The 26568-nt window shown below is 45.9% G+C and overlaps 4 protein-coding genes across 4 annotated transcripts in view; 1 reads left to right on the top strand and 3 right to left on the bottom strand.

The window, feature by feature from the left end:
* LOC126568348 (vacuolar protein sorting-associated protein 16 homolog) overlaps positions 1-26568 on the bottom strand; it is a 335612-nt gene that overhangs the window by 268755 nt on the left and 40289 nt on the right. The window lies entirely within an intron of this gene.
* LOC126562727 (nuclear factor of activated T-cells 5-like) lies at positions 1321-12643 on the bottom strand. Its single transcript, XM_050219300.1, is given in 6 exon segments — positions 1321-3116; positions 4810-5305; positions 5377-5603; positions 5671-6431; positions 11951-12433; positions 12435-12643. Coding segments are annotated over 6 exon segments (3972 nt in total).
* On the bottom strand, positions 16380-23039 carry LOC126557607 (glutathione synthetase-like). Its single transcript, XM_050213450.1, has 6 exons — positions 22902-23039; positions 22591-22803; positions 18751-18878; positions 17524-17566; positions 16662-17437; positions 16380-16555 (listed from the first exon to the last, which is right to left on the bottom strand). The coding sequence occupies exons 1-6, from the start codon at positions 23034-23036 to the stop codon at positions 16429-16431; spliced, it is 1422 nt and encodes a 473-aa protein (XP_050069407.1). The 5' UTR covers positions 23037-23039; the 3' UTR covers positions 16380-16428.
* LOC126562717 (polyhomeotic-proximal chromatin protein-like) overlaps positions 24968-26568 on the top strand; it is a 5172-nt gene continuing 3571 nt past the window's right edge. The window contains exons 1-2 of the mRNA XM_050219287.1: positions 24968-26203; positions 26483-26568. The exon at positions 26483-26568 is cut by the window's right edge and continues 2038 nt beyond it. Of these exons, the coding sequence (XP_050075244.1) occupies positions 25046-26203; positions 26483-26568 (1244 nt within the window). The 5' untranslated portion in view covers positions 24968-25045. The remainder of the gene's footprint in view (positions 26204-26482) is intronic.

The following is a 26568-nucleotide window of genomic DNA, read 5'->3' as shown; positions in this document are numbered from 1 at the left end:
GTACGTGAAATTTAAATACAGCCTAACTAAGCAAATAAAACAAACAAAAATTAACAGCCACATATTGGGTTTGATTAAAATTAAGTGATTCGCTGTTCTCTCTCTCTCTCTCTCTCTCTCTCTCTCTCTCTCTCTCTCCCTCTCTCCTTTACTCCTCTTAAGCGCTCCACTCTTTATCAGAATCAAAGTCTCACTTTGGTTTTGCAACATCCATTGCCTGATAATGCATCGTTACCTCTAATATCTTATAGATTGTATTAGTCTCTGTCCGTTAACGTGGTTGCAATTTGGAAATTTTTGTTTTACGTGCGCGAGAGAAATAATTAAATGTGTGCCGCAAACAAAACGATACTGTGCGCGACAGCTGCGGCCGAAAAGTCCGGAAGAGAAAACCCGGAAGAATGTTAAATCGTACACGTATAATATGTTTCTATTAGTAGCATATAGGGTGCACGTGTGCGGTGACGCGACTGGCGTAGTAAAAGGTTTTAATAATAAAATACATCTACCATGATAACTGTGGTTTCACTCTAATAGCGAAAAATACTTTCGTAATTTACGAATAGCTTTCTACCTTCCTTACATACGTGCCCTTGAATCGTGTAGCCTTGCAAACGCTGGCAGCCACCTAAGACGCTAGCACTAGACTCTGTATAAAGTGTCCAAGAGGATGGAACTGATGCATCGCGGCATATTGTAATGTATATACTGTATTCTTCTTCTCCTTCTTAGTGACAACATGACTGAGATGTATTAGTATGGCAAACTGTGTGACTTTAGTCCTTCCGGTGATACGAACAAATATATCGTAAACAGAATAAAACTAGCTATAAACAATTGGACGCGCGTCCGAGCTGTAGGAACTACCAGGTTTGATTACGTACATACCACTTACGGTCCCTCATTTTGCTCTGCACTCTACTTCACAGGCGCGGAGCAACTAAACACTTAAAGCACGAGCACGTCCGTCGGCTGCATATACTCACAGATGATGCTCGACTGCTCAGTAGTGCATTCCGTGCAATTCAACAATGTCCAGGGCTCAATAAAGTTTCGAACGGTGGGCGGTAACAGGGTTGAGAATCTTGCAGTAGCAGCTCGTTGTAAGAAATCGTACTCGGAGCCCCGGATGTTCGAGTTGGGAGGGCCCCAACTCGGAGCTTCCCTTGTCTCCATTGCCGACATATTCAACCAAGGGCTTAGAAACAGCCTTGTCAGCAATCCGTTCCCCATTCGTTCTCGGCATTACACTAAAAACAAAACCATAAACCAGAATTAGCATTAGTTGTGTGTGTGTTTTCTGAATCCCTTGCCCAATCTCTACCTACCGGAATCGAATGCACTCGGGCAGATGTAGTTCATCAGCTCCGTTTCGGACATTGCTGTCAGTTCCGATGCTAGTACGCGGGATTCTTCCGCTAGCGATACCTGAGCCGTATTGAGCCCAATCGAATCCATCGCAATCGAGTTAGCGTCACTGTTCTGCACCTCGATACGTTGTGCGTCGACCGTTGTAACATTGCTCACCGGCGGTAGTTCACCCGTGCCGGGACCGACCACACCTCCACTACCACCACCACCACCACCACCGCCCAGCTGCACACCTAACGCACCCATAACGGAGGCAGCGGATAATGGGGCGGACGTGTCCATCGGTTGCTGGGCCAGCTGGGTTGTGTCCATTAGCAAACCAACAACTGCACCGGCCACCATACCGACGTCCATTTTTTCTGCCGGTATCTGTTGCTGCTGTTGCTGTTGATGCTGTTGAAGTTGTTGCAGATGATGATGTAGCTGTTCCTGCTGTTGAAGTTGTTGCTGCTGCAGTTGCTGCTGTTGTTGTTGCTGGTGCTGCTGCTGCTGCTGTTGAAGCTGATGTTGTAGTTGTTGTTGCTGCTGCTGTTGTTGCTGATGCTGTTGAAGCTGTTGTTGTAGTTGTTGCTGCTGTTGTTGCTGTTGCTGCTGTTGCAGTTGCTGCTGATGGTGTTGTTCTTGTTGTTGCTGATGAAGATCTTGTTGATGCTGTTGCTGCTGCTGCTGCTGTTGTTGCTGTTGCTGCAGCAACGATGTGGCTGTGGTAGTAGTCGCACCGGTAGAAGCTAGCAGCACATCTTGCTGTTGCAATATGTTTTGCACCGTGGCAACATCAGCCGGAACTGTTAGATTCGCTAGGTCTAGAAGGGCAGCTTGCTGAGCCTGTTGTTGTTGTTGCTGCTGCTGCTGCTGCTGCTGTTGCTGTTGCTGTTGCTGCTGGACGTGATGTTGTTGTTGTTGCTGCTGCTGCTGTTGCTGTTGCTGGTGTTGCAGTAAACATTCCGCTTCAATCTGTTTTGCAATCGCATCACTGCAGGATACCGCCATCAGCTGACTCAGCTGCATATTGACCGGTGAGTCCGATTGTGTTTGCGGTTCCGTTTTTAAAACATTTTTCATCTCCGTTTCCAACGCCAGAGGCGGTTTGGCGTCCAACGCTTCGCTGCCCATGTAGTTGGTTTCCATTGGAGCGATAGAAGCGTTTCCTCCATTGCCACAGTACGACGCGATCGAGACCATGTTCAGCAACGTATCGAAGTGCGAACCGAGCGATAGGGAACCACCACCGTTACCATTTCCTGCACCACCACCACCAGCCGGTGGTGCATCCATCATGCGGCTATCGTTAGCCAACAGTGACATGTTAGACGAGCTGTCCTCCATCTCCATGCTCGGCTGCCGGACACTTCGTCTCCGGTACAGGATGCTTGCTTCGTTTGGCACCGGCCCAAACATGATGCCGTCTAGTGAATTTTCTGCCGAAGCAGGAAACCGATCCAACGAGTCCTCGTCGACCATATCGCTACGGCTGCATTCCGGCTCGACCAGTTCCGGTTTGAACACATCCGTCGGTTGCGGTGAGGACAGCGACACAGAGTACTGGCGCTCATTCGCACCACCAATCGACAGCCCCGAATGGCACTGAGGTTGTATAATACTGGCAGCGCTTGCTCCGCCGATTGGTTGCAGCAGATTGATCGGTGGTGGCATCATGCCCTCGGCCGCGATTTCGAGCGTGGTCGAAGTACGCAAAAACATTGGCCGATTGGTGCAAACGGTAGAGTCGTCGAACGGTGACACTGCTGAAGGGAAGGCAGACAGAAGGTAAACGTTAAGTTTGATTGGAAAACAGACGAGTAGGCAAGTAAACAAAATGTCAAACAGGAAGACATTTTCTAACAGTTTAGATTAGATCCAAACTCGGGGCGAGGTACGGATGCTACCATTCAACGAACTCTTGCAAAGAAGCTATAAAGCAATCAAGATGGCTAACAGTACTGAGCCAGCGTTCAATATCAATGCCTACATCTACTTTTTCAACTACTACCATATTGCAACTACTATTATGTAAATCATATATAAGCCAACTACACTGATACAATCATGGTGTGGAACTGTGGAATGCTAAATCAGAGCACATACTCTACGGATGGATAAATGATAAGTTCTTAAACTACAATAATATGATGACATCGTGATCTATCTCAGGTTGCATTTTCTACCTGTCCCAACACATTATGATGTCGAGCCGTTATACTCGACTGTAAAAAAATAAATAATATTATGTAGCTACGTTGACGCTAATTTTTGCCTTTAAGTCAAGAATTTTTGACATTTTGATGCCATACGTAAAAGACTTGATGAACGCTGTTTCATGCTTTCTAGACAAAAATTCCTGACTTAGGACCTGCTTGATGAATTGCAAAAACTTCATACTACTTAACAGAGATGAAAGAAAACCATTAACTCCAAAACCGACTCGCTCGGTAAAAGGTATAATTTAGTTACAATGGCAAACAAATAGTTAACACAGTTACTACCCAAACGTTTTACACGATCCAACTAAGTACGCACTAAAATGCAATATAACTACAAGTTATTTTAGTACTTTTTTTTGAAAACCAAACAAAAAAAGCAACCAGACGACATTATCCATAATGGTAACAAGCTAAAAAAGAGGATGAAACGATCAGCAATCCAAACATTCCATTATGATGAGATACGAACCGAGGTACAGCAACTGATAACTGATTGTGAACAGCAAAAGAAAACCCCAACGAAAAGGCGTATCAAACGTAATTAGCTCAACCCGGTTTACCTTCACCTTCACGTGGTGCGAGAAGATACCATGACTTCTATTACCCAAGTCTCTCAAATCGTTTCGGCATGCTCTTCAATTAGGTTAAATATTTATATGAAAAAAGGGTTAAAAACATAGGTGTTATACGATTGCGAAGAGATGTTGGCATGGGAAGTGTTTAGAAACTTTTCGCTGTGTAATATCCCCAGAAATGGAGCGGTGAGGCGACAACCGGGGTTCCGAATCCCCTTCCCCCCCCCCCCCCCCCCCCCCCCCCGCCAGACAGTGAGTACTCTGGCTATCCAACTACGTGGTATCGGCCAGTCTAGTAAGCCATTAGAGGGCCGGCGTAACCTATAGAAGGTCTTTAAGCCAAAAAGAAGTAGAAGAAGATGTAATATCCCCGCGGAACGATATGGAGAGTCGAGTTCACTGGCTATAATAAGTCCAGTTTCTACAAGATTATAAAACGTTTATAATCCTTGGAATGAAAACAAAAAACATAGACCAAAATAGGAAATAGGAACTCACTGTCAGTTGTACCTGTCATGGGGATTTTGGTTTCCTTTTTTCTAAAATATAGCACCCTCCACTCCCTCCCTCCGTTCCCTCCCTCCATTCTCGTACTACATCTTCTCCTCTTCAATCCTTTCCAAATCTAACAACATCAACCACTATAAGCCTAATAAGTATACCTTCGGTTCGGTTTCCGTTGCAGACAAAGCGTCCCGCAGTTCCGTTCGGTCCCGGCAGCTCACCCATAGCGGACGAGGAGACGACCGTGGCCGCAATCGCATTAATTGCAGCATTAGCATTCGCAACCGCTAGTGCCGTGTCAGCGCTGGCGCCCAAATTGACTGTGGCGCCATTTTCCATCCCGGAACCATTGCCAATGGCGGCTGCAGCAAGCTCACTAATGTAGTTGTGCGTGGTCGGTTGGGATTGTTGTTGTTGCTGCTGCTGCTGTTGCTGTTGTCGCTGGAGTTGTTGACCGACGGTGGTGTTGATTCTGGTACGGCGTGCTGGTGCTGTGGCAGTTGCCGCACTGAGCGTCGTGTGGTCACCTTTCGGCGTGTAGACAAAGTCATGCGTTTCGCTTTTTTTCCCACTCGACACGATGTACAGTTTGATTGTGACGGGTTCGGTAATGTCCTGCCGTTCGTATGGTGGCACAACGCAGATGAGATGTACCTGGGTGAAAGGGGTTTTTTTTGTTAGCTAGGACAGGATCTTGATCTGTACATTTTAGGTGCTTCACTCACCTGGTTCAAATGCTCCTTATCGGGGATGACCGATTGCTCCCAGGCGGTCGTATTCTGCATAGCGGTGCGTGTATAGGCCGTGTGCGCCAGTACCTGCTTCGAACGCTGGAAGACAACGCGCGTATCCTTGAGGAAGTTTTTGCCGATTATAAACATCTCCAGCCCACCCTCGACCGGGCAAGACGTTAGCGATTTTTTCAATATCTCCGGTACGCCCGGTGGTTGCGCTAAAACGATACGAAGTTACGATTAAGTTTTATGCGGTAAGACGGAGGTATTTATCAAGCTACTCACTGCAGATGATTTGCTGCGATGGCACCTGTAACAGTTCCGTCGTACCGTCCTCCCCAACAATGGTGGTGCGAAACACCATCCGGCACCGGGTCGACTTTTTCTTGGTGCGCGATGCCGTCTGGTCCGGGAACCGGTACTCCACGTCCACATTGCGCTCCTTCAGTATGCCCACACAGTCGCACGTTACCGTCATGTTGTTTTCCGGCTTTAGCTGTATCTCGATGTACTTCGTACCGTTGAGATTGCGCTCGACGCACGGTGTCGAGTTCTTGCCCGACACCTTGCACGCCTGGTAGAAGATGTGGGGCGTGGGTCGTCCAACGTCGGAACCGATGTATACCTGTAGCGCGGTTGGTTTGTTGTAGCCGACGAGCCGCACCACCGGGAACCCATTGCCGCTACGATCCTTCACCGCACCGCGTGACCCCTCGGTTTGGTAGCGGGCCCGATGCTGTTGCTCCGGTTGCGTTACAATCTGCAGCTGTATTTTCCCGTCTCGGGAGCTGGTGAGTGTTGGCGTTCCCGTTGGTACGCAGCTTCCATCGCTGCCGGCCGACGGGCGAAATGGTCCCGGTCCGGGCGCATTGGTGGCGGAAGCTCGATTACTGCTGCTGCGTGGTCCAGCGCTGGCGGTAGCCTGTCGATTTGCCAGCGTGGCCGTGGCAAGCGTTACCGCTGATGAGATCGAAGACGGTGAGGAGGGTGATCCAGTCGCGGGTGATAGAGACTGGGACAGTGGAGACGCCGATGTGGATACCATCCTGTGGATGTGGACAAGATACAGATAATCCGGTTAACTGTTTAACGCCCGCAACATAAAAATGATCGGAGAGACATCTGGACAACTCGTCCAACAATAAGGAGACGGCACAAAACAACCGACTTCGTATACACACATCCAGAGGGCTTTCCACAACTGGCGGTCTGGGGTCCGTCTTGGTCGCTACGCTGCTGCCGCGTGGATATATTTATAGACCCGCAAACACAACAAAAAGTACTACACTCTCGACAAGTGTCGAGACGAAGAGGAAAATGTAAAAATAAATAAATGGAGAAATGAACGCAAATTGAACATGGCCCAATCCAATCATACCTGTGAGGAGTGGTCGAGGCGTCCACCGCGCCCGGTTAGTTGCTGCTGCTGCAAAATGCAAACCCGTATGCGACAAACAACAACGCATCTACTTATAAGACTTTTTTTACGCGTCTCGCACGAGTCCGCAACCGCTACCCTCCGATCAAGGTGCAGGGTGAGAGAGATCATCCAGTTGGAAGAAGTTCGTGATAGGCTAGATCGTCTATAATGAGTCTGCGAGTGCGGGGTCCTCCCGTACTAGACGGCGAACAACATACACAGGGCAGAAACCCACACCGATGCGAGCAGCAGAACTCTGGCAGACCGGGGTTTATGTGTGTCTGTGTGTCTGTGGTGCGTGTCTCGGTCGCGACCGCAATTAACTCACAGTTAATCATTCTGAGAAAATCAGCGAGATCTATCTCATTCACCATTTCATACACCGATTAGTGGGTGGTTGGTGGGAGTGGTAGCGATGGTGCGTTGCAGGTTCGATCGCTTCCTCAATCGTATGATGGGATTTTTGAATCAAATAAATATTCAATTTACGAGCAGCGGTTCGTGCGATTTTTTTTTGTTCTGCGTGACACGGGCAGGGTGCACTATGGAGTGCGCCCTCCTGCCAATCATAACATAGCACACAGCCGAGGTTGCAGTTTTGAACAGCGGGCAGAGCTGCCAAGTGCAAATTGAACCGATTTATGAACCGGCCAGATGGATGGTGGTACTTATTCCCGGCAAACAGTTCTTTATGGTCGAATTGGAGTTCTGACTTCTAGTTTGAAATCTACCCGAGATATAATTAGGCAACAAAATACCAGTTAAATCTGGTGCTAATGTACATTTTATAGTAATTTAGGTTTTGTAACAGAAAACGAGCATCACTAAACCTGATTTGATAGTTGATAGCACTGGGCGTAAAGTTCTGATGGCGAGACTTGATGGCATGTAGGTACTTCAAGTACAAATTGTGGGACTTTTGCCCCGCGATGGTAGAGGAGAATCAGAGTTCGAATCCAATTATGACTGTTGTTTTCCTCCGTAGAGAGAACTTGAGTATCCAGCTACGCAGTTATCAACAAGTCTCTAGTAAGCCATTTTTATGGCCGGCGTGACCTTATTACAAAGGGAGAATTGCAAAAAAAGAAGTCTTTCACATTCCAACACCTCAAAGGTAAATATTCTACTCGGCTAGAGGGAATAGAAAATACCAAGTCTTTACCAAGACTGCCTACTGACTTCTGTGGTCCTTTAGATTTCTTTTCTTCTCTCTCTCTCCTTTGCGTGACACACTCCTGCCAATCATAACAAAGCGCAGAGCCAGTCGAAGTCTTACTGTCGGGCAAACTGCCATGAACAAATAGAACCGATTTTTGAACTGACCAGATGTGTAAATTCACGCAGCAAAGAATTCCTTAGAAATGCTTGCTTTTTTTTTATTACTATAATTTTTATTTTCTTTTGTTAAAAATAAACAGCACTATTATTATAGCAAGGTTTTCGTGGAAAGAATGAGTCAGTTGTACAGGTGTATTGTTGATTCATTCTCCGAGACGTTGAATTACCCGTGTTTTCGACAAACCAATATCGCGTTTGTGGTTCAAGCAACTGGATCAAAAACATGCTGTAAAATGCCAAGGCGAGGCGAACAATTGCCTGAGCTATGGATACTACGATTAAGGAGGGGTCCGTTGACAGGATCGGGGTTCAAATCCCACCCAAACCGCCTATCCAACTACTTGGTATCCAGCAAGTCTTCTGTCAAAACTGATCCATGTCAAACCATCTCGCTTTTACGTGCGCTTAAAGGCAGCATCTTTGCACCATGAGATAAGACTATTTCAATTTCAAGAATTTCGGCTACGGCTGTCTCGCTGTGACAAAATATGCACGCGTGAAAAACGCTACAGAGACAACATCCGGACAAATCAACAGCTCAAAGATTGACTCAATAGTATATCGCAAAAAAAAAATCAATAATTTGACGTATCTGTTGATTGCATCCTCGAAAACCCTGTACATAGTTGAGGGAAAAATCTTGACTATAAATTTTGAAGAAGCTATCGTTCTCATCGAGCAAACTTCTAAAGCAAATATTCTACTCAGGTAGAGTAAATACACACAATTCTTGATGCTGTTGCTTTCATCTTGCTGCGTAAGTAAATTCGCGTCAACATGCGTCAACAGTTTCCAGCACAAGCGGGTCCATGTTTAGAAAAACGGTTGCGGCACAGACTCAATAAACGAACAGGAACTCTCAACGGTTCATATGGAACGAACTTTAATCTGTGCTTCAATTGTTAATAAAAATCAACAACAACAGCAAAACTTTCTATTATGCTAAACATTACCGCCGTAGGAGTAATATTGCTAAATCTTTAGAGGGTAGCAAACAAGTGCTGACCTAAGGCACTGGAAAATTGATATTTCTAGCTTATACACCTTGGCGAGACCGGCCAGCAGTGCATCATGGTCCGTACTCTGCCACAAAAATTCGGTACAGCGTGACCTTCGTGCACATATGTTAGCAGATCCCATCCAATCCGGCTAGGCTAGTGTGCAGCCGGTGCAACCGCCACCGTTCGCCCGCAAGGCCTGCAAACGTAACCGAAAGACCGAAGACGCCCGTCTACCGGTTTGCTGACGTGCAATCGCGGCAAAAATGAAGAAAACAAGGAGATATTGATTATACTTACTTCCCTTCACGCAGGGTACTCGAGACAAAAGGGGGTAACGCGTTTGATTGTGGAGATATGATCGGGTCCGGGGGTCGTGTGCGTTTTGTGTGTGTGTTGGCGCTGCGGTAACACTGTGTTGTGTACGATTCTCTAATACTTCACTCCAAACACTAAAGCTCACTTTCGCTAATAGATTGGCTAAACATTCGGCACTGTACGAAGCACACGACGGACTGCCTCATATTGTCGGTGCGTATGCTACTACCGAAAAAATCTTGCTACTTAGACGCGTGACAGTCTTTCGCTCACTAAAACCACTGGATTCGGTGCAATGCAAGCGTGCCAGTACATACAGCTGAGGGTTTGGTTGTTTTTTTTTTTTTTGAGAACTGTGGACTTGTGTGCAATTTCCCGCGTTAATCGCTTGCTCTAGGGCGTTTCGGAGTATAAACACCGTGTGCAGCCGTACGTCGAAACGATCTTGACTGAGGAACAGTACACCACTGCCGGACCTGAACAGCTGTTGACGATTGGGCGGTGTAAACAAGACTGACAAGTCGAGCGACTGGATCAGTAGCGAGCTTCTGGTATGCCTCCCTCCATTCATACACACATACCAACGTGCCATACACGCAATACACGATGTACTAATCGATCTTGTTCCACCATATCATCAACCTGCTCATACTCGCGGTTTTTTGCTCTCTATTTCCCTTGCTCGCTCGCTCTTGCTGTTGTGCGCTGGCCAGCTAGAAAGGCTGGCAATCATACCCTATCTCCCTTTGACCCCCCCCCCTCCTCGCCCCCTCGGTGTTACCATTTTGTCGAGTCACGATTATGCCGCGGCACCGAGAGACAGAGCACTGTGACGACAAAGTCCGAGAATACAGACATATCGTGGACGCGGAAAGACAAACGTCCAGATGGACCGGAGGCACCAGTATGCATGGCCGTATGCTTTGCTCTGCGAACAGGCAGAGGTACTACGGTCCCCATCCACAGGGATGCCACCGACATGCGGGGTCAATAGCGCCGACGATGCTCCCACAGGCGCGCGCGTTACACTCGCATTAGAGCTCGGTAAGTCTCTCCCAGCGTACATCGTTCCCCGAATCTGATCTACACCGTGTGTCTCGGACGGCTGAGCCTGCTGATAAATTACACTCCTAATCTACCGCAAACGCGACCCGCACCGGGAGCCGAGAGTGAGTCACTGCACCCTTGTGCGAGAGGGCATACGGGAGACGTTGGTGTAAGATTACTTTGCTCCGTTCCGTGGAGTGCTGGTAAGATGGGAGACACCAATCTGTATAGGGCACCTGGAAACAACAACATACGAGCCAATAAATCATACTCTCGTGTGCTTTTAACTGCTGCAATGTTCACCGCGTACTATGCAAACCGTACATCACCAAACATTGGCTATGAAGGTTATGTCCATCATCCTACAGGACATCTCTGATTCCACCCATGGAACCATGTACACCACCTGCCACATTTATCTGAAACCTAGACCCTACCCCACCATAAGGTGAGTCGGTTCGAATTCGCAAGAAAATCCCTGTGCGGGAAAACCAAAACTTCGATCATTGGTACCCATTCATCCTCCTGCAGGTTAAGGCTATGTGTCTCAACCACTGCAGCTTCACTACACCCGTGCACCTCCGTGCGAGCAGGCAACAAACGCATCCCCGAGTCCGGTTTCTGCGGGCAGTGCAGGAAGTGAGTGTCAAAGCTACATACAGCAGGAAATAGCATTTTGCAAATGGCGCCAGTCTGGCGACGTCACTGCGGTACGTCGGGTGGGGTGACACACAGCAGCGCAGGCCGCGCAAACCAGGTACGCTGCGTCACGAGGGAATTCCTAACGCTTGTCCCCGGATGTCTCGCTATCGGGAAGCAGTGAATAAATTATTGATTCATCAATCCGTCCGTCCCTTAATACAGTGTAGCGATATGAATAAATCCATGTCTCGTCTGGATGGTGCGAGGGGCGGGCGAACTTTTCCATCTCAGTTCGGGGGCTTCACTAAGCGATGCGAATCGGTTTCGTACGTACGCACGAAACTATCTTCACGCGTGCCGTATCGTTCTTATCGCAACACATTCTATTGTGCATCATGCGCTCAGGGCCAGGCGATTGTCCGTGCGAAGACGTACCGCTAATGTTTGGCAGGGCAATCTAGTGTTTCTTGTCGGAGATTGCTAAAGACATCTGGTCCGAGGTTTTCTTATCAGCAGCAGGACAGACGCTTCAGATAAGATCCTCTTTTGTTTGGACTACCCACATGGTGCGGTGGATGGCTGTAGGGCAAGAGTTTGTAGCAAATGTATCCACCCAAATCTGTGCACGATGGGTGTGCACGGCTAACCCGTGGCTGTTGCGATGACTTTGCGGATATCAGCAAGGTCTCAAAAGGTACGGAGGATAATCTCCTACCAGCTATATTACCCTGGATAGGTCTTTCTCCGAATCTCTACATTATCATACTATATCTCTGAAGTTAACCGAAGGAAACACACTTACCCACTGCTACCTGTTTGCTGCTGGCCATCGAGCATCCCGGCAGGGCTGTACTGAACAACGGACGATGGTTGATAGCTGTCCGGTGTCGCACCGTACCCGGGCTGCTGTGCTCCGTCCGCTATTTGATGGTGTTTGTCCAGCTTCGTACTGCTACCACTACGATCGAACCCGAGCCCGGAATCGTTGGAGTTATCGCTGTTCGTAGTGGCAGAGGTGAGCACGATCGGTGGTACACCGCCATGACGATTCAGCCGCCCGGCCGTGCTGCCACCAACAGCCGTCGGAAGCGCATTACGGCCGAGATATGTGCGGCTGCATGTTTGCTTGCTGGTCGTCGCACCGAGATTCACCGAAAACGGTTTGCCCGTTTGACGTTTGCCGGCCAGCCGTGGTACCTTGCGCTTGACGTTGGTCGTACCGCCGAGCGTCTCGGTACCGGTGGCAATGCTGCGCGCTGCTAGTGGTGAAGGTGACGATCAATTAGTCCGCTTGGTGCGCTGTTGCTGCTAGAGGTCACTTACCGACCGGGCTGCTACTATGCTGCATGGCTGCTATACGCCGTTCCGGTGTTACAGGTAGCGAGTGCGTTACTGTCGCTAGTGAGCTACTGTGGATAGCAGTCACTGTGGCGGTGGTGACTGTCCGTCCAGACGCTTTTGTTGGTTTGGAGCGTTCGCGTTTGTGTGCGTCCATTCTTCAGTGTTGCTGTTCGGGGATGTGTTCAGTGTTTTGAGGGTCAAAAGACGATTACTTAATGCACATTTGATATCTAGGTTCTGAAGCTGAATGTCACAATAATAAAAGAAGAAATTTCTTCCATGGGATGGAGTTGCTTCAGAAGAGCAAGAAGTCCCACGTGCGCTTTCGTTGAGGCTCTCGCATACTCGTGTCGAAATTTGACAACGTTGATGCATTACACAGATTGATAGAGAGCAGATAGAGGGCGAGAGAAACTGGATGAAATAGAGATGGTTGATTGCTGGGTTGATGATGTTTCTTTCTTTCTTTTTTAACTGATTGAAGTAACTACACACACAAAACAAAAATATTAAAACATAAATTGCTTACCTTATACGTAGCTTGGCGCACTATCTAGAGGTACACGATCATTCTAACACTGTTCACTTTAATAGCAGGCTTTGAGATTCTGATTGTTATAGGCTCTGTTAAAAACAATATGAAGAAGAATTTACTTAGATATCAAAAATAGGTGCAAAATCTTAAGTAACTAGGCTTCAATCTTCAGATCTCCATATCGCTTCGATAGTTTTGCCCACTTTTTGTTTGTCCTTGCTTGTTGATACTATTATCCCTTCCCGTAAGGATCAAGCAACAGGTTGCCGTGCATGACATAACAATTTTTCCGAGTTCCGGTAATAAGATTGCCATCCTTCGCGATCTCTAGCAACCCACGTGCGAGCTGGAAATTCCAAATCCTTCCACACCGTGTCTGGGCGCACATGGAAACAGTAGCCTTCTGCTTGCAAATGGCGGTAACGCCCAACATCGCTTTCAAACATAGGAACAGAACGTACACGGCAGAGCGAATGGACGTCAGAATGGAAGGGGAGAGCTCACGAAGGGTTTGCACGAATAATTAGCCATTTCTTACCTGATAGCAAGAAGCAAAAGGGTATATATACCCTAAAAACACATATTTGAGGCACCCCAAAAATTAACATTTCCCAAGGCTACGATGTTGGTAGCATCGTGTGGATGTTTTTTTGTTGTAATATTTGAGTTGGAGGATGCGTTTTGTGGAGATAATCGATCAAAATTGAAAGTGTAGCGAGAGAGAGAGAGGGAGAGACAGACAGAGATAATGAATCCCAATGTGGATGATAAAAATTCTATTCTGGCTATTACATATCAGACACAACAAAGTCCAAGTTTGTTGTTTCGATTCCTCGCATCATTACATATCATTACATTACATATAATTGGACAATTAGGATCAATTGGCAAACAGATCAACCAGTGCTCCAGACACAATAGTTTTGGCGAACAAAGGAGTTACTGGAACTAACTAATGAGAGTCGAAGAAAGTAGCCTTGTTTTTAATACCAAAACAAATCAAGCAAGTTAAAAACAGAAGAAAGGCACGAAAAGGGAAGCTAATTGGCAATTACAGAAAACAAAAACACAGAGTCAGTTCGTACAGATTACATCTACTTTAGAGTCTTAGAATTTACCGACTTGGGACTAGTTTTGTAGTCACACAGAGCTCAGGGAAGTGCTCGAGGACACTTTTTAATGGGTTTTCACTTGTTTGTTGTACATCTGTTTTTAGTTCTAGTCCGAGCTGTATGCAGTTGCACTTGATTGATGCCACTGCTTTGAAGTAGAGTTGCGTTTGCAAAAATAAATAACTTTAACGAGCTCACGCTTAAAGACCTGACCGGCCTATTGCTTTCTTCATATGGTGTGGATGAGTGACTTTTAATTTCCGGTACCAAGAATATATGTCAACTGTGGCGATTTCAAACGTCTCTTTATTATTTACCCTTACACCATCATTGCACACACACACACACATACACACGCACGCACGCATACATTCACACACAAGCACCCGTGCACAAGGGTAGGTTTTTGGAGATGTTTGTACCTGGGATGCGTAAAATTGGCATCAACGTTGAAATAGTTACAGCTGGACTTGAAATTTAAAAGTAGGTTACAAATTGCAACTTCACATTTATCAACTGCATCTTCAACGAGCGTTAAAACACATCATCACACAGCACGGATCATTAGCGATTTAGAAGCAAAACCGGCGGCATCACCAGAGCACACCAATACGCACCTCGCCGATGCCTGCCCATAATAACACAAACATTCGGTTTGCCTAGCTGTCAAACTGCTGTCTCCCCCGCACCGGAACATCTTGGCACTGCTCGGTCGAAAGCGTGTGTGACGATTCAGCAGACATCAGCAATTCTGGGTGCGCGAAATTAAGGACTCACAACTGACGGGTTTTTGCCGACAGGACATTAAGCTAGTAATGCATCAAATAGCCGACCTTTGTACACAAATCGCGCGTGTTCAACGCACCCCCTATTACAACATTTACCACACACATTCACAATACATTCACACGCGGATCACGTGAAGTACCGTGTTTTACCTTAACGGTAGATGTTTCCTCGGTGGCTACTGCCCTACTGCCGTCTTTCGATAAGCACGTTGTAAGTCGTTTTTCCTCTACCACAACGCCTTACGCACACAGACGCACACGTGTGTGAAAGTTGATCGAGAAACACGCACATCGTGTGACAGCTCCTGAATGGAGGAGGATGCGCCATACTTGCCAAAAGCGAGATGGCACACACATGCGTATATGTGTTGCGTATGTGCATGTGTGGGTGGTAGAATTGGGGGTTGTTGAGGGTGCAAAGTTTAGGCAATAGGAAGTGTAACGACTTACAATGATCTCCTGCCGTGTCCTGCCGCGAAGAACGTCCATCAAATGTCCACAGACGCTTGTTTATGTCGATCTCACCTTCGGCGGTGTGCGTGAGTGTTAATGATTCACATTCCTGCAGGCCCCGAGGGTGAACTTTCGTCTTGGGTGGCGTTTGTCGCGAACACACACACATGCATAGACAGAGCCACCAACAAACCATCAGCTGCGGACCGCTGTAACGCATAATGGGCTAATGTTGCTGCTTATGTGGACAAAATATTAATACAGAACCAGAAGATGATGTGTTGTGGAAAGCATAGACTTATTTTTAGAATGTCACATTAATGTTCCCAAGTAACTTATTATGTTTATGTAAAATTTGTCCCGCATTCGTATTTTCCTAGGTCCGTTTAGTGTTGCATTTTGTACTTTGAATCGGTATGCTTTCGCTGTCCAATCGAATGCAACAAGTTCAGTATGGGCCTGCTGCAGAAGCCATCATCGATACCGCTCACGATCTACCGCCCATCTGGCAGATGGATCAACGCGTCATTACTCCATCTCAAATTGGGCCTACCACACATCCTCCGTCCTCTGTGGATGGCTGAAGTACGACTTTACTGGCTGAGTGATCTGATTCTCATGACATGAACGGCTCACCGAAGACAAGAAATTTAAAAAAAATTCCAAGGCGTGACGAAATTTTCCTCTCCGGAGAAAAAGAATTAGAAGTACTATAGGACTATGAATATATAAAAAAAGGTCAACTTCTTACTAAAGGTTTTGTGATTTATTGCCTCCGTTGGGGGAAAAAATAACAATCTGTAATGCTGTGTAAATATGATTCACTCTGGCAATTTGCATTCGCGTGCAATCTCGCCGATACTCGGCTCGGATACTGGTGCATTGAATCCGTGATACTCATCACCGTTCTACCCGCTCTCTCTCTCTCTCTCTCTCTCTCTCTCTCTCTCTCTCTCTCTCTCTCTCTCTCTTTCTCTCTCTCTCTCTTTCTATTTATGTAACCATTAATTGCACCGAATGTGGATCGAAATAAATGCATCCGTGGAGTGTCTTAATCGATAAGATACGGACTATCCAAAGCTCCCGAACCAGCCGCTACTCCGCCCTCGTTCGATGTGGACAGTTTCGTACGCAGCATATGCCCTACCTGTTTGTTGTACAGCACGGTGTCCTTTGAGCTGAGTGATTGATTACAAAATGAAGAAAAAAAAACACATATGATGACAAACGGTTTAATAAGGCGGGGGTATCTTGGAAGGTTCCCTGGACCTCCTAACTACCTACCCAATGATGGTCCCAAAAATGCCCAACTCCGAAACGAGCTGCACCAACGGTGGCGGCGATGGTCCATTCGGGCGTATCATGTAACCGGTCGACAGCGGTGGAAAGATACGCTCCATCAGTATCCAAGCGGAACGCTCATCGCTACTCATCGTCTTCAGTGCGGCCGGAATGTCCTCACCGTACACGTTGTTACCGCCACCTTCGCGCTGCGGTTTCAGCACGAACCGTTCCGGATCGGCCAGCGCAAGTGCAACCGCCTCATCACCGCCCTCGTGCTGATCGAGCGAGTACAGCCCGGTGAAGATGTCCCGTATCGCTTCTATCTTCGTTTCATCGCCAACAAACCGGCGCAACACTTCCGGCCGTGCCAGTGCCTGCTGCACCTTCTTCGTACCGGCCAGATGGTACTGTATCGATGGACACTTGATGGCAGCCGAACGTTCGATCAGCAACCGAGCGTCCCACTCACCCTGCCCATAGTAATGGCCCGGTTCATACCCTGCCCGGAAGTACACAACACTCGCTTCGATACCATCGATTAGCAGCTCCTTTCCACTGCCCAGCTTTCCTGTTTGACTGATCTGCGTCAGCGTACGGCGTATAACGGTCACGTGCGGGTACGCCTTGCGTATGTAAAACTCGTGAAAGCGCTGATCGCAAATGTTGTACGTCACGTCCTCCACGATGAACAGGATGGCAGCGGACGGACGTTCCTGTAACTTCCACGCCTCAACCATCGCATCGCACAACCCAGACAGGGCATTATTTTCTGGCAGCTAACGAAAAGAACAGGAGGGAAACATTTTTTTAATAAACACGGAAAAAACGAAATCGAATTCGAATCGAATCGGCTGCTACTTACATTCGCCAGCTTTTCCTCATGCCCAAGCTCCGACAAAACATAGCTAAATTGAGTGAAAAGTTCCCAAAAACACGCATAAAGCGTTTAATAAATGTAATGTAGGAATAAAGATGAAAAAAACGCTTGATTAGTCACTTATGTACATACAATGTTAAAGAATGGTGTTTTTTTCTTTCATCAACCAAACTATAATTGCAAGGATATTCTAGCTTAAGAGTGTGACTACTGTATAAACAGCTTTACATACAAAACAATTTTTTTTACACACAATATGGTCGGGTACTACAGTGCTAGTCAAAATGGATGTGCGGATAGAGAGTAATAACGATATAGTTATTCACAGTTTAGTACAGCAATTCACCACTACGCTACTGTTACTTTGAACGTTAGTTAAGAGCGGAGAAAAGAGAGAATGAGTAGAAAATAGAAAAGAAAAAACGTCTACTACAGCTACTATTACTACTACTACAACTGTCCCACGATTTACTATTAAAAAGTTTTGATTTGCTTTAGTTACAAAATGCTACATATCATCCTCGAATAGATGGTAAAAATATTTAAAAATCGCTCAGAAAAACGTTTCTGTTCCGCAAGCAAAACACTCTAGAAATAAAGTCTATCCAGTCACACCTACGATTATCATCTTGCTTTTTGTTTTTGCTCCACAATTGCATTATTACCAAGCTCAGGTGCGTGCATTAAATGTTTTGAAAATAAAAACAGTATGTTAGAAAACTGAAAAACACGTACGAATTACAAACGGCAAGGAATGAAAACAGAGAAACAGGCTTTTTATCTTTGAAAACGTGTTAGTACGTACTAGTGATGGATGCGATGGAGCTCCAAGCTTTGGAACCGACACCGAACCAATGGCTGAGAGACATCAAAAACCGACTGGGGCAACGAAGACAAAAGAAAGAGCACTAATAGATGTTTTGTTGATAATATCCGTTGAGCCATTAGATTCGGTACGGTCGAGCCAGAGCTAGCTCCGGAGCTGGAAGGAGCTTCCGCGTTAGAGGATCGTGCATGCAAAAACTTTCACAACAACAAAGAAACAACAAGCTTCACTATGTACAAACAACAAATTAAGAACCACAAAGAACAAGGGAGAGTGATTGAGGATTTTGAGAAAAAAAAGACACATAAACCTAACCCCACAGAAAATTAGAAACTATGACAAACGGATGTGTGTGTGTGTGGTATGGCTTTTTAAGAAAAATGTACCTATGCATCGGTGTCATAATGGTCGAAATACCGCCGAAGCTGGAGGCGATCGTGTTTATCTCCACCTGCTTGATGGCATCCGAAAAGTTGGGCAAATAATCTGACCGCAGTAGTGCGAGCGTTACGGTCTGAAAAAGGGAGTCAAACAAAAAAATAACGGGACGAATTTTGTGTTGTTGTGTGGATGTGTATGTGTAAGTGTTTTCCCCTTTTTTTAAATTTCAAATCCGGCTAATCTTCGCTACGGGAAGAAGCGGTAATTTTCGATAGTACTCTGTGCTCATGGTTTTGATATTTTTTAAGATAAGAATGGTTCCTACATTTGCCGTGAGATCTGGTAACTGCCTGGTAACGCTTTGTTTTATTTACTTAGAGTAACGCTTCACTTTACAAATAATCGCGTCGAATTTCGGTTCCATACGTCCCTCGAGCAAATAGCCAAAAGTTTTAAGTTAGATAGTTAGAAAACATAACTGTGTCAGCTGGAAGGAAATTTTCCGGGACGTGTGGGATTTACAGTAGGCGCAAAATGTAAATGAATCGTCTTTATCCATAGAAAAAGAATCATGGAATTCTTCTAACTGGAGATATTGATGTGACGAAAACTAGAACGAGACGCATCTACAAAGATTAGAACACAAAACGAACGAACCAACCAACATTGAGGTTAAGGATAAGATGGAATTGGAGAATTACTAACGATACTGATAGTGCTGGGTCATGAGAGGACTCTCCGAGGTGAGCCGTCCAGACTCGCTCCGCTCAATCAAAAGAGCCGCTACACCCAACACAACTTACCAAGGATATCAATTCAGTTAGTGATAGTGAAAGAGTAGTACTGACAAAAAAATAACTAAACACGCCTTGCTTCGCAATAAAACGGATGTACTGCAATGGGTAACGGTCATGCACAAAACCAAACGTAAAGACATTCAATAAATCAGAACGATCACGAGCAAAATAGAATTAATGGTACTCAAAAATAGAGGATTTCCTGAGCATTTGGCTAACACAAAGGCTAACTGTGGCAAGCAATACTCGAGCAACAACGATCGTGGCTATGTACAAGGCGTTTGAGGTGCGCCTGGATGACTTTTGTGCAATATTGGTTGCTAACATTCAAGAGGTTTATTGCTTATACGAAATCGTATGAAATCATGTTTCAGTGCTAGGGTTCGCCATTCTCATGCGCCAAACCAATCATTGATTATACAAACGGTAACTCTTGGGACGTTTCGTTTTTAGGGCTATGGTATGTGAACAGTCCTATGTTAAACCCTCGTTCGAGGGAGCGGCCACAGGTTATATAAAGATGCTGACAGTTATCTAAATACAATAATCCAACACCAACAACGAATTACTTTAAAAAAAATTATGCAGATCATCACATATGCTTGCACTTTAAGCTATAATAGTAATTATAAACATTTGCAAGTTCAAGTGGGAAGGTACCATACCAAACGAATTGAAATTTGCTTTTATTTTATTTAGAAAAGTTAGTATAGTTGTAGTTTTCTTTAGCGTTTGGTGCTACTTTTCATCCAGGTTCAGACTATTAAATTAATTCATTGCTCATGTATGTAATAGATATTGAATTTAATTCGTAGCATTTTCCAATAAGACTAGGCCAACCTCGCCTGGGAGGAAAATCTAAATATGCTAAGAGATACTTCTTTTCTTTTTCGATTCGGTTTTCAACGACCTACTTGGTTACGCCGATTGTGTTGCGAGTAATGCAACAATTTCACCTCATTCGGAAGTATTTTTCACGTTATCCTACAGAACGTTACAGAAGTCCTGACTACTTCAATCGTCTAGCTTCTCAAATGATGTAAAAAATAAATTTTAAATCTATATTCGATGGAAGATACGCCACAAATTAAATAATCTTTCTCATACATACAATGCCTCTCTAGGCTCAATGCGTAGTCAAAGCAAGAAACCCATTACCGGTGATGAAACGACGGAAGCGAGCAGGAAAATAAAGCATTTAATCGCATTAACAGTAGAAACAAGATTGAACAAGATTATAGAGCTGTATCCCGCAAAGGAAGATGGTTCCAAACCTTCTAATAGACAACGATGGTTAAAGAAACAACACAATACAGTACACACGATGGATGGTGACTATGATCAGAAAGGATAACGAGTTTTAAAAAGAAAAACCGAACATTCGCCTGATAAAAAAGAAAGATTTCGCTCGTCAACATGGACTTTATCTAACTTAGCCACTTAGCAAAACAAAAACCTAACGAACATACGCCTACAAGAGAATCCTAATGGTAAGGTAAGTAGCAGTAACGTATAAATAGTAGTTAAAACCAAGCAACAACCACATCTAGATGCATAAGAAAGAAAAACAAACACGGTGACAATTGTAAAATGTATACAGAAAATTGTTGTACTCTAGAAGGGGTTGGGGAGAAGGGGGAGACGTTATTAGAGATGTAACGAGAAGGAAGGAAAGAGCAAACGAAAGTGAGTGTAAGTGTAAAAGATGGTGTGTTTGGTGTAAAAACCTTTGCAGATATTTGCTTGAGGGCCCGAGATGACCGAAACCCGACGCGATCGTGTTGATTTCCACCTGCTTCCAGCAGCAGTAAGCGTTAAAGCCGGTCGCCCGTCCGCTGCACACGTCGTCGCACCGCGTCTCCAGCATCAAATCCGAACGCAGCAGCCCCAAACTGATGGGCTATGGAAGGTGGGCGGGTGGGTTGGGCCGCGTAACGGACGACGGTCGCGAGTGGCGTGAGAACGGTTCGCGTATCCCCGGGGGTATATGTGCGCATCGAGAAAATTAGTCAACACACAGTGGATGAAAAGCTTTTGGAACCGTTCAACGTCTACGTTTTTAACATTAACAATTGCATCAAGTTAGATTGATTATAGAAAGCCTTTCTACATGTTTTTTTTTTGTTTTGGGATTTGTTTTTTGCTACCATTTTTGTGTTCTATCTGTTAATGTTCTACCTCGCCTTCCATAATGTGATAGTTATAGATAGATTTAAGTTGTTTAATGAATTCCAATAACGAAAATCACTACTAAAAGATAGACCAAGAAAAGTTCGTCAATTAAAGATGAATTTACAAGAATTAAGGACCAGAGACGAGAGAGGATAGATTGTGTTAGATTATATTAAATTGTAGTTTACTACCAATAGAAAAGCAGCGAACATCTACCGTGTATCATCAATTAGCACATCAGAAAATAAGAACCAATCAACAGAAAAAAAAGTAAAACCGTATCCAACTATACAACGCATCAATGGACAGCTGTGAATAAAATTCAGTCCTAAAAAGAATTCCTTCATAACAACTCTGGTTCAACGAATCGCTACCCTAACTCCAGTACACCTATACACATTAGCAAAATTGCTACAAACTAGTTATGGGTCATAGGACTTATTTCAAGGATCGACCCGGAGTTAGGTTCGTTCCTGTAGGAATCGAGATCGACTTCGGTTTCAAAGCCGAAATCGCTGTCGACGCCGAACTAATTCTTATGTCGCCTCCACAGTCTCCCAAACAAATGGTTTGGAATGCTGAATATTCTTTGCAATTGAGAATACGATCCGTACCGCTCCGGGTCGCTCACGGATGGCTCCGATCCGGTTCAGTTCGGGTCCACCCGCCCATCCGTACCACAAACCGCTTTCGTGTATCGCATATTGGTTTCTGCTATCGTAAAAACGTTCCCTGTTCTCTGTGTATGCCTAACGTTACGGTCGCACACCTCCTACTAACGAAATGATTCGTAAACCGAGTCCCAGAGTTCGTACACCGGGGGTGGGGAGAGGGGTGCATAATGACTTAAATGGCTATTTATCTCTACTCGCTTACCTGAGCAATACCTTCGTCCAATACCGTACGGTAGATGGTGATTAGTGAGCGGGTAAACTCGTCCACCTTCTCCGTGGAGCTGAGCGTACTCAGGAGAAACTGACTGTCGTGCGCAACGGCATGAATCAGCTCGTTCAGCAGTGGTTGCAGATTGACCGCCTTCTGGAACTCTTTCCGTGGAAAGGAGGACGGTGTCAGTATGAACGGTGCAAACTGGAAAAGAGAAGGAACCGAATTGAGCTTTACCCAGGAATCGGATCGGAATGGATGGCCGATTGTTATGTAACAATCGGAAACGATCGCTTTTTTACCAGCAACGCATCCGGATTGAAGTCCTGCTTCGATCGCATCGCTGCGCCGTGCATGATGGCCCAATCCTTCGCCTTCTCGACAACATCCAGCAGCTGCGCTTCGTCCAGCGGCAGAGGAATGCACGATTGGAGCATCTTCGTCGTCGTCGTCGTCGCGGCACACATTCTCGTTTAATAATGATCGGTTGAAGAAATTCGGACACCGCCTGTAACGGGGGCTGAAACGCTTCTCATCCGACCGACGTCGCCTTCAATGCAAAGGGCTGCTTCGTATCAACCAGCGTGCGTGCTAATCGGGCGGTTTTTTTTGCTGTTGTTGTTTTTCTGCTTCCTACTTGTTTGTACACGGACGAAAAAACACACACAATATTGTACTGATAAGATAAACTCTCGAACCGATTGCGTGCCGTCTTGTAAAGTGTAGGCCGGGTGACCAGAGTGTATTGTGTTTTGTTGTTTTTTTTTTCCTTCGAAGCGGTAGCCGATTGGACTATCTGTCAAAACGCATGACGCGACACCCCCCATGACCCAAGCAGCAAAGACACGCCACACGATCTGTCGCGCTTTTGACGGGTTGATTTTTAATCGCAGTAAAAACATAAAAAACATCAAAGTAAAAACAGTAAAAAATGAGCAACGGAGACAATATACACTTTTCTATTCACTTTTAATTCAATTCAATATGTGGTGCGTATGAAAAATATTATGGCATAGAAATTCGAAAACTCGTCATAAAAGTACTGCCAATGGACACGCCGCTGTCCTGAATCGTTTTTTGACGCTTGGGACACACGCTCGAGCGTCAACTGTCAACAAACCAAACAAAAACATTCGAGTGCTAGCTGTCTCGCGGTGCAGCGGTTGCTTTTACCGTGTAGGGTGGGAATATTTATTTATTGTACAGCAGAAAACGTAAAACCATTTTTCTTTCCTTCCAAACCATTTCCTGGTAATAATATGATGGTTTAACTTTGTTCGAGCGTGGTGAAAAAACAACAACGAAACGATTAAGGTAACTAAATGAAACAATCGCAAGGTAGACGATATGGCGGAGAATGCCAAGCATTTCCGGCCCCAGTATATTTGTGGCCAGATGCCGTGGGTGGTTGGTAGCCAGATTGTGCCGAACGCGCGTGGGCAATAGAGTGTTAAATATTTTCGATTCTATAGAAAGAGGAATGGAATGCGCATATCTAACACACATGAAATGGTCAGAGTTAATTTTGTGCAAAGATTGTAATGGTCTTTCTTTTCCATACTTGTAACATCCCGCAAATCATATTCCGCATTTTACCGCAAGGTATTTTCTAATTTATCTACGTTATTTATATTAGAAAAAACGTTTTTAATTGCTGGATTCAGTGTAGGAAAGTTTTCCTTCTTTTCCTGTGCCTCTTTTATAGCCAAGCAAGACATTAAAAAAACACAATAAAACATTGGAATTTCTCTGTTTATAGCCTAGCGTGGAAAAAGAAAAACAATAAAACAACTTGGATAGAGGCGCAGAACCCGAACTGTTTAGAACCCATAGTTGAGTAGCTCACTCAGCGTATGTTTGTGTACTGTAGCATTTCACCGCCAGAAGCACTCCATCCAACAAGCCTTATTTATTACTTTAACAAATGTTTAAGATATTTTTTCTTGCCCTCCAAAAAACACAAAAAATGGCCCTTTTTTGTTTGATTGCGCGTATAAGATACGGTACAGCCATGGCTTTATGTGCTCCGTGCACATTTCTAGCACTGCTCGCCCACTCGAGCTCGTTTCGAGCAGTGTATGTGTATGGTACAAGACAACTGCGCCATACATATCCAATCAAGGCAAAACGGCAAGCTGTCAAACGCTTTTGTTACGCTTACTTGTATATTTTACAGAAAAATTGGTGCTGTTCTCCGTTGGTTCCGCGTTTGTTCAACCCCTAACAGCGGGGTGCCATCCCGTGAGTGTGTGTGTTTGTGTATTTCTGTGTATCAATCTTGTACAGAGCCGCAAAAACCCGCATCCAACAGCTTCCCTCAACCGGGAAGCAGAACGCTTCTTGTCTGTCGTCAGTGCGGGCGGTATTGTTTTGATAGCGAAGTGAGCTAGATGCGTCGCCCCGTTTGCTGGCGGACCCGGGCCAACAGACACCAGACCAGTGTGCAATGAATCCGACCTCGCTGTACATTACCACGTCGCGGCTCGTCTTTCAGGGCGATGTGGTGGCGGAGCTGCAGGATCTGAACCGTCTGTTGCCGTACCTGCGGAAAAGCTTGAGCTGTGCAGTATGCTGCAAGCTGCTGGTGGAACCGCACAGCCCGTCGACGGGCGACTGCCAGCATCACATCTGCCGTGTGTGTGTTGGCAAGCACAAGAAGCTAAAGCCGGCCTGCCGGTTCTGCAAAGGTTTGCTTCAGTATCGGGAAAATACGCAGCTGCGACTGCTGCTCCAGTGCTACAAGAGCATCTGTACGTTCATCCGGTCCCGGCCGGTGTATGCGGACATTTGCAAGTGTGCTCCGAACCAGCCGGGTGGCAGTGATGGTGGTGCCGGTACAAGTGGTGGGAGCGGTAGTTCCGGCACCACACCCAACAGCTTGATGGATCTGATCGACGAAGGAGCGGCGTTTGTTGATGATTTCAAGTGTACTTCCGGCCTGTCAAAGTCAGCCTACTCGATACTGCCGTGCATCTTCCCACCGCCTGTTGTGACCGTGCAGCCGCCCGAAACGAAACCGACCGCCATCGTACCATCGCCCGCACCGTGCTGCTCGAAAGCGCCACCGAACAAATCGAACCCAGTCAGCAAAACGGTGCGCCCGGATGTGAAGCTTAAATTGGCGCTGCCGGAGAAGAAGAAGTTGCGTCCGGCAAAACAGGTAGGGAAACCGGCGGCCCAGCAGCGGAAGAAGCGAAATCAATCGAAACCGAAGCAAAAGGAAGTGAAGCAAGAGCCAATGCAGCAAAAGCAACTACCACAACCGTTGAAGCAACAGCAATCAAAGCAGAAGCAACAGTTGATACCAGTGAAGCAATGTTCACCACTATTGCTACAGCAGCAGCAGCAGCAGCAGCAGCAGCAGAAACAGCAGCAGCAGCAGCAACAGCAACAGCAACAGCAACAGCAGCAGCAGCAGAAGCAGCAGCCACAGCAGCGGCAGCAGCCACCGCAAAAAAATCAAAATCAGCCGATGAAGGGACAAATGTTTAAACAAAACCCACCGAATGTATCCCAGCAGCAGCAGCAACAGCAGCAAATTCAATCACAACGGATGACGGTGCAACAGGTTCCTGTAGCACAGGAACAGCAGAAGCAGCAGCTGGTGCAGCAACAAAAAACACTGCAACGAAAACAGCAACAGCAGCAGCAACAACAACAACCAGTGTTGCATGCCCAACAACCGCAACAACCGTTAGTGAGTCATACACAACCGGCAGCAAACCAGCCGAAGCCACAACAACCACAAATTCCACCAGCTCATCTGCAGCAAAAATCCTTGGTACCGCAACAATCGCGACCACAACCGAAACAATTCAAACCGCAGGTTAAACTGGAACCAAATCTGGATTTACAATCTCAGCAATTTGTGCTACCCACGCAGCAACCTCCGCAACAGCTGATGCAACAGCAACAACAGCCGCCGCTACCAAAACCTACACCTGTTCAACAACAGTTGTTGCAACAACA

Source organism: Anopheles maculipalpis, chromosome X (genome assembly GCF_943734695.1).
Source record: "Anopheles maculipalpis chromosome X, idAnoMacuDA_375_x, whole genome shotgun sequence".
In the NCBI taxonomy this organism is placed as follows: domain Eukaryota; kingdom Metazoa; phylum Arthropoda; class Insecta; order Diptera; family Culicidae; genus Anopheles; species Anopheles maculipalpis.
This window is presented reverse-complemented; position numbering and strand designations above follow the sequence as displayed.